Source organism: Meleagris gallopavo, chromosome 7 (genome assembly GCF_000146605.3).
Source record: "Meleagris gallopavo isolate NT-WF06-2002-E0010 breed Aviagen turkey brand Nicholas breeding stock chromosome 7, Turkey_5.1, whole genome shotgun sequence".
In the NCBI taxonomy this organism is placed as follows: domain Eukaryota; kingdom Metazoa; phylum Chordata; class Aves; order Galliformes; family Phasianidae; genus Meleagris; species Meleagris gallopavo.
This window is the reverse complement of record NC_015017.2, coordinates 21,605,407-21,617,451: the sequence shown is the minus strand read 5'-3', so window position 1 is coordinate 21,617,451 and position 12,045 is coordinate 21,605,407. Positions and strand designations below refer to the sequence as shown.

General features: G+C 39.1%; 1 protein-coding gene across 1 annotated transcript in view; it reads right to left on the bottom strand.

Moving 5' to 3' along the window:
- Positions 1–3,285: 3,285 nt before the first annotated feature.
- LOC100542537 (coiled-coil domain-containing protein 173-like) overlaps positions 3,286–12,045 on the bottom strand; it is a 9,095-nt gene continuing 335 nt past the window's right edge. Inside the window, exons 2-7 of the mRNA XM_019617183.2 lie at positions 11,289–11,545; positions 9,856–9,995; positions 8,972–9,164; positions 8,278–8,442; positions 7,591–7,697; positions 3,286–3,683 (exon numbers count right to left, since the gene is read on the bottom strand). Of these exons, the coding sequence (XP_019472728.2) occupies positions 7,617–7,697; positions 8,278–8,442; positions 8,972–9,164; positions 9,856–9,995; positions 11,289–11,545 (836 nt within the window). The 3' untranslated portion in view covers positions 3,286–3,683; positions 7,591–7,616. The remainder of the gene's footprint in view (positions 3,684–7,590; positions 7,698–8,277; positions 8,443–8,971; positions 9,165–9,855; positions 9,996–11,288; positions 11,546–12,045) is intronic.

Sequence of the window (12,045 nt, the reverse complement as noted above, 5' to 3'; positions counted from 1 at the left end):
AATTTTGGATAGTAAGAAAAAGTGAAGAAATTAGGCTTAAGAAATGTATGTGGCAGCTCACACAAAGTTATGTTTTCTCTGCAGTATGCATATGTGGTGCACTTTGGGATCTCTTTGAGTATAAACTGCAGTGTTCTTTAATCTTTTAGGGAGCTGCTACACAACTTCTCATTGCTCAAGAGGTATGTTTGCACTACTAAGAATGTTCCTGCCAATGCCACTGAAGGCCATATAAGCCTGCAAACAAAAAAACCTCAGCTATGTCACGTCCTGCTCTAGTAAAGGGTAAAAATACCACCAGACAGCAGTAAGGTAATCATAGGGAATGATTTTAAAATTTTTAAGTGGTTACTAAGTCTTGAACATAATTATTTAAAATGTCAAAGATTCAGTTGTAATTTGCAGCTCTAAATAATTTCAAAAGATGCACTTATGTGCTCTTAATATGGAGCTTTCCCTGCTATAGGTCAAAAATTTGTACAGATTAAATGCTCTCTAGTTCTTTCATAGCAGGTTAAAATTCATCTGAATAAGTGGCACAAGGATTGTTTTCCTGGTCTTTAGGGTAACATGTAAGAAGTTGATCACTTATAATTGCACATGGTGGGATACTCTTAATCTCTTGCTGAGTATGTGCATTGTCTGTATTGTATTTAATGCTCAGTTGTTTTAATGCTCAGCACTTTGTTTGCTTTAAGTTCAAAAATTGCAGTCTTGTGAGAGGGGGAATGTGCCACATTTGTGCTTTTCTTTGTCTAGAAATTAAGAATGCTGATAAGACTTTCAGTGGGACTGAAGCACAGTCCTTTGGACAGCAGGATGTCCCCAAGCACCACTGAGCTCTTGTTGCCTGGTGAGCTTGTGGCTACTGCTCCTGCTGTCCTGGAACCCTTCTCCCCTCTATAGTTCTCAGCCTTACACTGTGGTCAGAGTGTAATTCAGTGCCATCTTTGGCAGCAGTGTCATAAGTTGTTGGCCTTTTGGCTTAGAGAACTGAAGTGAAAGCGTGTTTGAAAGCAATACTTACTTGTACTGGAAAAATGCTTGTGGCCATTCCTTCTGAATGAGGCCAGGGGAGAAAGGTCCATCTAGAAGGCAGGTTGTGCTGTCAGCAGCTGAGAACTGACCTTACTCCAGAAAAATTGTCAAAAATGCATCTTTCTGCTTTTGGGGTTACAATAGCCTCAAGATAAACATACTATGTTTTACCATATACCTCCTTTTAAATGATTTATGTCTTCCCCGATACTTGAAGAACTTTGATAAAAGACAGTAGTATTTTTCAGTAGCAGTCATGAGTTAATTTTTTGTCAACTTACCTGGAGGATACAAGTGACAAAGTTAATCTTCATGTTTCCAGAGTCAACATGACATAAATGTTAAGAACTCTTACATGCTGCTTTCCTTCTTTTGCTTTTGTAATTTTTCTAATGCAACATTTAACCAGATTGTTCAAGAAAATGCATATCACAATGTTTATGAACTCTGCATTTTGCAAAATTTGAATTTGGTATAATATTGCAGTTTTCTAGCAAAAAATTTAAGCTTCCCAGCTCGTGTGTGTACTTCTAGTGTAGTACTTATTACTTATCCTTGAACAGTTCACATCATTGAAACATTTCTCCAACCGAACTTGTTCCTAAATAAAAACATGAAGTAATATTCACTTGGAGAGTGGGGGGAAAAGCTATGACATCAAAGTAAGTTTTCTTAATATGGTATTCCATGAAAGGGACAGCAATAATAAAGTGATTAGTTTAGATAGTAAAACTATACGAAAGTAAAAGAGGTATGTCCTTCCTTAACAGTCACTGTTTATATTAAATGAATATGGTAGTTAACATGAACAAGTTCAGAGGACAGATCTTACATTGCTAAATACACATCTCTAACATATTTGTTCAAAAATTATATTCATGAAAGCTCTGACCATAACATCAAATGAACTATTTAGCTTCACCAGCACCCTGACTTCGAATTGAAATTTTGCAACATCCAAAGCACTTCCAGTTTTTGGCAGGCAGCCATTTCTACATACTCTGTACATATCCCTGTAAGTGTACATTAAAAAACTAGTCACTGTATTGCTTTAGCCATAACTGCTAATTAAAGGAATAATGGGAAGGATTGGAAATAATTTAGGCCTATTTATGATATGTTGTAAGAGGAAACAGCTGATAACTGGTTTCCTTCAGCAGCTAAAAGAACTGTGTAAGTAGTGGTGTGCATGTAATAATATTTAGTGAAATATTTTGAAATTTGTCTCTTCAGTATTTTGTAACCTGTACTTCTCAACTGGGATGATGACCCAGTTCTCAGCTGGGAGAACACAAGTTCTTGAAAGGAAATGTATATCTTGTGTATTAAATTAATTTTCAGTAATAAATGCTTCTTTTTGGTGTATTTGTTAGCATAGTTGATGTGTCTGCAAAGTGTGCTTGCAGTATTAATTTTTTGTATGTAATTAAGGGAATTGCTCATTTCTGGTTCACATGCTGCAAATGGTGCATTTAAATGTGCTTGTGATTCAAATCTTAAGCCTTCTGAATTGTTGTTTGTACAGATTTACAGGATGTGGTGATGTGATGTCAGGACATGACCTCTTCAGTTAAACCCAAATTTATATGCTTTTATTAAGATCTGGCTATTCACATCTTCAATCTCATGCTGAACTAGACGATAATGTTTGCTAATAGACAAATGACAGGCTATATATCTAATTCAGCACACAAAAATGAAGCTGTGTAACTAAATTGATCTAGTATTTTATCCCTATAGCTTTTTTGCAAGTTTCAAACTTTGATCTTGTACTTACATGCAAAAACAAATCTTGTATTTATGGAGAATAGTTTTCACCACTTACAGAAGATGTTCCTATTTGATGACATGAATTTAAATACAGCAGCAGGATAGCTGCCAACTTAGAACTGAATGCAAAGCTAAGTTTTGATCAAAAGCTCACCTACACCAGTATTCCATTCTGGCACCCTGGCTGTGCCAGAGCAGTGTTTAGGAGACAGCAGAGAAGCACACCATGCGCTCACTGTGTATGTTTCCTAGTTAATTTAGAAACGTGAGTGCCAGGCGCACAACTGTCTTGCTGCAGACATCTCTTTCCCATAAAGAATTAGAGACTGAGCCTATGCTGCAGCTTTCTCAATCTAGTCTTTCTACTGTGTTCTCCACAATAAAATTAAGTAGAAAATTGTCCAAAAAAACCACACACACACACACACACAAAACACAACAAAACCCCTCAGCACTGATATTACTGTTACAGGCAGCTATTTTTGAACAGCTTACTCACTTTTATTACTCAGGTTTTTTTTAAAGCCACAACACAAGGTTTTACTTGAGCTTAGAAGCCCAGTAATACCCAAGGAGTACAACACAGATGTCAGGTTTAAATACACGTTTAGGTTTTTACCTCTTGACCTCCTCGAAGTGAATCTACTGCTGTGTTTCATAATAAAAGTAATCACTGTTAAAATTGCTTATTGAAACCTATGGCTGTAGATAAGGCAATTGTTTCTTGAGCTGAAGCTGAATATAGGCAGGTTCTGGCACGTTGCATGTCTTGTAATGTGTTCCAATCAGCTTCAGCTGTTAGGCACTGGCAGGTTTTGCAGAGTGGCTATAGCTTCTTATTCATTTGTAGGTGCTTCTATGCTTGTCAGATGTATCTTTGAAGAAGAAAGAAAAAAAGTTTAAGTCCTGCTGTGTGATTTGTAATTATTGTACAACTGAATGTTTATGAATTGATGGATTGTAATTGAAACAACAGTAATTGCCCTGCAGAGTAACGTAATGCTAAGCTTTACCAAAGACAGTCCAAATTTCTCGTCTGCCATGCCCCTGTTCCAGTGCTGGATGCATAGCTTCCAGGTTTTGGTAGCCTCAAACCTTTGAACCTGTCTCTAGTTTGCATAGTGACTATTACTTGTTTCTTACAATAAGTATTGCAGCTTTCTAGCTTTCTTTTTTAAACAGTACAGACTACTGTAAGTCCAGTGAGGTGCTACTTATTTGGAAGGGAGCGTGTAGTAAAATTACTATTATATGAGCAAAAATCTAATGTTGAATTTTATTGGGCCTGCAGTTCTGACACACCCTTCAGTACCTAACAGAATTGTCAATTTCTCTGGATAATGTATTGGAGATGAGAAACCCAGAAGGGAAAAAAATAATTAAAAAAAAAATATGATGGTGGTTTATATAATATAGTATCAAGTAGCTACAATCAGCTGTGTTTTAAAGCTGTTTTAGATCTTCTAAAAGATTGGTTTAATAGATTAAATAGCAGGTTTGAATCATTTACTAGACCATAACAGATGCTTAAATTGCACTGGTGGCAATGCAAGAGCATAAGTGGAATGACTAGGGAGTCCAAATTTAGAAACATAGCACAACACATTAAATAGAAGGAATTGAAGAAAGGTATCTTATACAGTCTTATCGTAGCTGCAGCTTTCACTTTAACTCCTTAAAGATACGCTGTCAGAACAAGAATGGAGATTCAGCAGAGACAAGGATGCATTACCAGACAAAGGAGGAAAATTACATGTCTTGAAATGGGAGAGTGTTATAAATATGAAAAAGGTATAAGTAAATAACAAATCTAAAAAACTTAGCCATTAAAACGACAAATTCATTGACCTGAAACCACCGTTAAGTTTTGAAAAAAAAAAAATTCAGAAGAGTTATATATAGCCAGTCTATAGTGGCATCTGACAGCGTTCATCCTTAATTGCCCTGTGGTGCCAACTTTTCTCTTCAGTAAATGTTTGTTTCCATTTAGGTGTCATCTTCATCCTTCCTCTGAGTTGAGCAGTAGCAGCCTGTAATGTTAGTAAACTCTAGCCCAGATCACCACTTGACAGTAAAGAACTGCACAGTGATTAACTTAAATCTACCTAGAATGAGGTATTTAAAAAGCTCCTCTATTCCATTTTCTGTGTCAGAATTCAATCTGAGAAGACTACTGCTATAGCCATACAGGCATCAGACTTGTGGTATTGTCCTGAAAAGTCACATGTGACACTAGAGGTAAGCACTTAAAGTGCCAACCTGTTTCCTCAAAGTTGTGTGACATATTTGTAAAAAACACAGTTTGATTTGACTTTTTCAGTCCCTCTAGGATCGCCCTGCATTTCTTAGGTCCTGGCCTTTTCATAAGACCAATACCTGTGAAGTTATGTGCATGTGTCCTATGACTTCTGAAGCAAGGCAGCGCACCAGCTGAGAGGGGGCTCTGTTGAGCAAAATCAGTAGTTCATGTTTAGTAGTCAAGTTATTTCTCAAAGCATGTTCTGATTTGCTAACTGTAAATTGCAACTTTAGCTAATAAACATATGCAGTGACACTTGGCATTAGACTAGAGATGGTGATCAGCTAGACCAACTTCCTGCTTTAAATGTGATTTCAAAGCCTTTAAATGTGATTTCAATAGCTGACCACCATTCTAGTCAAAACGATCCAATTTTAACCTCTTTCAGCATGAACACAGTGTGTCTTTACAATCAACCCACATATTAATCTGTTATATTAGTCATCTGACAGTACGAAGAGCTTGGCTCTGCTTTAGCTGTGCTACCCTTCCAACAGCTGCAGGCTGCTCCTAGCTCCTCCTTAGCTTCTTCCTTTCCAGACACTGAGCTGAACTTTCTCACTGTTTCAGTTTATTTATCATCTCAGGCTGTTCAATAGCTTTCATCTGCTTTTAATTGCACAGTGAATTGTTCTTTTAATTTCTTCCCAGTCTTTTCTTCTTTTTTTGTATTCTTCAACATATCAAACATACAGATTACTTTAGTCTTCTGTATTATTGTTCTTGCAAGATTTCCATTCTTGCCTTTCAGGTAGGACAACTGTAAAGAACAATTAAATGTTACCATAATGTTTTGTCACTAAAAATCCTAGAACCTCAACTATTTACTTCTTCATGTTGCTAAAACAACTTCTTTGCTCTATTATAGGGATCACTAACTAGAGGTAATCATTTAAAACAAGCACACAAAGCATACACATCTTTGGAAGTCAATGCAATATCACTGATTAATGCTTTTTTAATGCTGAAATAAGCAACTGAATCCACATGTAGCCAGTGTGTTTAAAAACTACCCTAGATGCTTATTTCGCTCTAGATAAAGTGAAAGGATGAATTACTTTCTGGTAGTTGAATTTGGTATTTCTGTAGACGTTCCAAGAAAAAGGGGGTATAAGCATACGGTGGACTTCAAATGCACACAATCTACAGAACAGGGCTTTTGATTTTTTTTAAAGCTAAGTAGGAAATAAGACTGCAATCCACCTTGCTTCTTGTTGCTGTGCAAGTAGACTAAAATCCATTTAACTCACCAGTTGCACATGTATTGAGCATGTGTAAATGTGCACTTGGGTATGCATTTGGAGCGTTATCAAGCTCTGCAGACTTCAGCACAACTCTTACTGTAGTCAGTGCTTCTTCTTAAGGTTTCAGCTTCTGCCATCAAAAGCCTTTATTAAAAGTTTCCATTCTTTGCTGAAAAAAGCTTGAAGTAATAAAAAGTGCACTAGCTCAGAGAGAGGGGAAATACATTTTTCATTAGTGAACTAAAAAAAAAAAGTATAAAAGGATTTTTAGAGACTATTTCAGAAGCTAATTGCCATGCCTCTGTCATGCCTTTTTCCCCAAAAAGTTTATTTCCAAACAAGTCAGGTATTCCAATATAATTGGAAAGAACTCTGTATGACTTAGCTGATAGTTCAGCAAGAATACATTTTTCTGTAGATGAGAAGCTAGTCTGAGATTGATCTCTTGTTGTTCTCGTTGTTCCTATTTACTGTTCTTTTCACATTCCAGAGTAATGATAAACTGGAGCCTTTTGGATGAAAACTTAAGAAGGAAGATATGCTCCAAATAGTGAGGAGTATTGAGCCATGACCCCAGACTCCTGCTACTTTGGGTAAATGCCCCCCAAAATACGTGCATTATGAATGTTATGTTCTCAGCAGCAGCTTCTTCATTCCACAACCAGCCCCTTTTGGGCCGCACTGACTAAAGTGAAAGTGGATACAAAGAATCCATGTCCTGCTGTCCAGAAACAGCTCAGCAGCCTACAGCAATACCTGGGACTGCGCTCTGAGTCCTGGCTGGATTCTTGGACAGGGATTTGAGGGGCACATAAGTCGCAACATTCCTGCCCAATTCCAAGAATTTGCTCAGTGTCTGATCAAGACACCAGCTTACATACATTTGTCAAGGAAGAATGTGGACAGTGCTACGCAAGCTTTTTTTTTTTAATATGCCGAATAAATGAACACTCATTTACTTTTACAGTTAGCAAAAACTAATTTTCTAATCTTCAACTGGTATTTTATGAATTCTTGCTGGATAGCCTCTATGTTCCTTTGTAATATTCTGTTGCAGTAGTTTAGCCACACTGAGGTAGCTGAGTTCCAACAGTATCCCATACTAATTTTGATTAAAAAAAAAAGAAAAAGAGGAATAAAACCGACTGAGGAGGCCTAAATCCGAGCCTTGTTACCACCCTGGATGCTTGGAGGGGAGAATAAAAGTTACATGCATTTGCAACACATTAAGTTACTCACTGTCTTTATCTCTGAAATTTCTTCTCTTAATGAAAAGTGGCTTTTCTCTGAGCATCATAGTCCAAGTCCGCTTGTTTTTCCTGCTGTTTTTTTGCCTGTTTCTCTGCCTGAGAAACAGAGAATAACAAAGCTTAATATTTATTTTACAACATAATTAGCTTAAAATCTTTTGCACCTATGTTCAGAATTCTTATCCCATTCATCTTACAAGTTATGAAAAAAGTGCAGTAGTGCATTTTTAAAAAAACCGACTTGCCTTGCACAACACTCTTTGGGAAGAGAAGCTTTGCATGAGCGGCTCCCACACTGGGACACTGATATCGCAAGAAATTGAATAATAAGGTCATCAGCTCAAGGGAAATTCAGTTGCAGAAAGGGGATCTCCATTCCTAAGTGGTGTCTCCTGAGGCCATATTTGCAGCGCTGATCTCTTTGCTATCAATAGCCCTTCCTAGTAATCCTCCCTGACCAATACAAGCTGAGGAAGCCCAGAAGAAATTTCTGTTCTACTCCTCTGAGATGTGGCTGGTTCCCCAATCCCAACATCTGCAGTGCACACAGATCACAAACAAAACACATCACACACGGCATGCCTCCAGTCCTGCCCTGCAGACAATATTTAGTGCTGTTGGTATAGATGCATGCTTCTTTCTGAAAGGGCTGGAAGGGTACTACGCTTCTATTTACCATTTGCTGGATTCGAAACTTCTGTAATTCTACATTTGCATCATGCTGTTTGTCTTTCTTAGCTTTTTCCATTTCCAGGTAGATACGATCATCTGTCATCCACTGACTGCGGTCCTTCTCACCCTCTGCTTTTTCCTCTCTCTCCTTCTGCAATTTCATCTTTGCCTGCATTTTATAAAATAGAGGTGGTTAACCAAATAGTCACCTTGCTAGTTTGAGGAGCCATGTCTTGCAATCAGCCACTCCAGGCCAGATCCAAAAGCAATAATGATGCAGCCCCACAACAGCACTCTGGTGTGCTGGATCACAGCAGCTGCACTTTGGCCAGGCCCAGAGTTTCTGACAGCACCAATAGATGATGCCCAACTCAAGGTGGGAGAGAGGACCCAGAAGGATGGCACTAGCCCCACGAGCTCTGATCTGCGCCAGGTTCCTCAGCTGCAGTAAGCATGGCTGAGACTGGAAAGTGTTAGCACACATTACCAACAATTACAAAGCTTTCAAACTCAAACGGATGAATCTGCATGCCACTTGCAGCTTGCTTAAGGTGTTAGATGTATAACCGTAGATTGTGAATATGATGAAAACAGCTGAGAATACATGTGTGTGTTTTACTAACAACACGTTAAAAAACATGTTTCTATGTTTTAAGTACACACCAGAAAAAAGAACAAGAACAGATTAGGTTTCTTACATCAGTGGTTCTGTGTTCAGCAATAGATTCAATGGCAGCCTTTTTTTTAGCTTCTTTCTCTTTGGTTTTCACTTGGTACTCATCTTCAACCTCTGCAGCTGCTCGATCAAGACGATCATCTTCCATCCTCAATGCCTTGTTCATCTGTGCAGTTAGTTTTTTACAAGCTCTGTCCTGATGCTCCTCAATTAGCCTGAAGCACAAAAAAAGCTACCATATCATACCAGAATATCTGATATATGCTTATGCCTTCCAAGGCATTTCTCAGAATAAAATCAGCAGTTCTCTTCTTGGTCTTTTCCAACCTATTAATGTGATTCTATGACTCCATCCTTCTCTCTTGCCACACAGACCCACCCATTCAGCTCCTTGACCTCATTTTGCTAACGTGGCAAATAAACGCTCCCTATATATATATTTATTGTTATGCTAGCTTTTTGTTGCAATAATGAGATGGATCATACAGTTCAGCTAGCACACTGCCAAAACAGGCCAATGCTGGGAGTACTGACTGAAAGTAGGATGCAAAGGGAACTTGTTGCATTGGCTCAGAAATGTCATATGCTCACAATTAAGCGGGTAAACAATTTCTTTTGTTAGTATAATATATTATGTTTCTTTATATGTCTTAGAGAAAGAGGCAACATGCTGATGCAGAGATCTGTGGTCTAGGCAACTGGAAGACTTGAGACTGCAGAGCACCAATTACTACTGAAACTAATAAGCATTTCTTCTGAATTTCCTACCTTTTTCCAGGTTTTAATTACTGAAAAGTCGCTTGTATCACACACTTGATTTTGGTGGCATAAGAATTCAGAGTAACATTTGTCACAAAAAAAAGTTGGTGCTTTGAAGAACACGAAGAACTCTAGCCCTCAACCTACCTGCTGGTCTCTGCATCTTTCTCTCTTCTCAGATCAGCCATCAGTTCTTTTTCTTTAATATAAGCCCTAATTTGATCATCCTCTTTGTCTTCTTTTTGTTTCTCTTCATTTTTAATTTTTTCCTGTTCGGCTGCATGCTCCTGTTTAAATGGAAAAGAACTTTTACTTTAATGCAGAATGAGACTTCTGAAATTTGTAATAGGAAAAGAAAAATCCAGTAGAGCCTTCACATCTAGTCTATAATTAGAGCTCTTTCTAACAGTGGAGAAGGTATCTAACACAGGAACAGATGGAAGAGAACACTCAGGATCTAACTATCATAGACTACCACAAAAATAAAGTTAGTATGCAGTCACAGTCCCGAGCACAATATCCTTCAGTTAAATTTTCCTCTCCTTTCCTACTGCCCACAAATAATCTCCCATTCCAAGTGTCATTCACATGGCGCAGGCTCTGAAGGATACAAACAGTAACTCTGTAAAACTGTGAAAGTGTAAGGCACAAGGCATTTTGTAGTCACCTAGAAATGGCAATTAATGCTTTTCTCACATGTGTGAGATTGAAGGCAAATGGAGTAAGAGGACCAGAAGGAATATAGGAAGGGGGAAAAAAAAGCAAACAGGGTTTCAGTGAAGTTCTCTCCTTGTATTGTCTCACTTGCCAATGAATCAAAGTACTTCGAACTCTGCCTCCTTGTTTTAGCAAGCATTGGGGTTCATGTAGGAGGTGTGGAGGGCAGAACAGCAGGTGTGATAAGTAATTTTAATAGACTTTTTATAAGGGCATGTAGTGACAGGACAAGGGGAAACAGTTTAAAACTGGAAGAGGGTAGATTCAGATGAGATATTAGGAAGAAATTCTTTACTGTGAGGGTGGTGAGACACTGGAACAGGATGCCCAAGGAGGCTGTGGATGCCCCCTCACTGGTAGCATTCAAGGCCAGGCTGGATGCGGCTTTGAGCAACCTGGTCTGGAGGGAAGTGTATCTGCCTATAGCAGGGTGGTTGGAACTAGATGATCTTCAGGGTCCCTTCCAACAATTCCTAAACAACTCTAGTCACAAGGGGAAAGACAACTTATAAAGGTATTTTCATGTTTACAGACTCAGCCTACTCCCCTCTTCCTAACAAAGAACAGTCGGTTTAAAACAGGCTTAAATCCAGTTCTCAAGTCAGGACTATTCTTCGATGCCTGCACGAGTGTTTTCCATTACAGACCAGTCAAAGCTCTGGATGTCACATCACAGCTTTCAAAGGGCCCTTCTCAAAACAGGACATGAACAACACTGTTTGCAGCTAGCAAGGCAGAAGATTATGACCCAGCATTACTGAAGCTATCAGCAAACCTGCTGCCAAGAGACCCATTTATTCACGGTCCTAATGCAAGTGCTTCACAGTGAAGCACGTAATGGACTCTCTCCTTCTGTTACTTACATGATACTGCCTCTGGTGTTCACGTTTCTCTTCCTGTTCCTTTTCTTTTCCTCTCTGAATTTCCAGTTGGTACAAATGGCTCAGCCTTTGTATTTTTTCACCTTCTCTTTTGTTTTCCTGCTTGACCAGGTCTGCCTGATGCTTGTGCTCCTCTATTCTGAAACAGAAAGGGAAGGAAATAGATGGCCCGGGGACTTCATGACATAGGGAATGGACTGGAATACCACACGTCTGCAGGTACTTGAACACCGAACAATCTTATACTTGAAAGCAGAACATCAGATCAAAATAGAATCATGTTTTTTAAAACAGTAGCTACAAATCCATCGGCCAAAGCTGAGTTCCAGCACGGAAAGTAAGTATAGGAATTTCCTGATTAAGTTAATACTAGCAAAAGCAGACATGACCAGCATATGGACTTGAATAACAGCCTGCATTTGATTCACTTGTTTAACAGCTGGCCCGTTCCCTGTACAAGTTCGGCTTTTGTCTGAGCGCAGCCTTCCGAGCAGCGCTACAGCGCGGGCGGAGGCGCAGAAGTCATCAGCCCATCTCCGTCAGACCGACCTATGAATCACTGTGGGGAAACGGCAAGAACGACAAGTTTTGCCCCAGGGAGACAACCCGCTTGCCTCAGCACCAGAACACAGCACCCCTTGTTTAGCTCCCCACCAACAAGAGGTGTTTCTGAAGCCGCAGAACTGACTTTAAAAAGGCACCAGAGGCCGAGCAGCGTTTGCGCGCCGGCCGCTTCGAG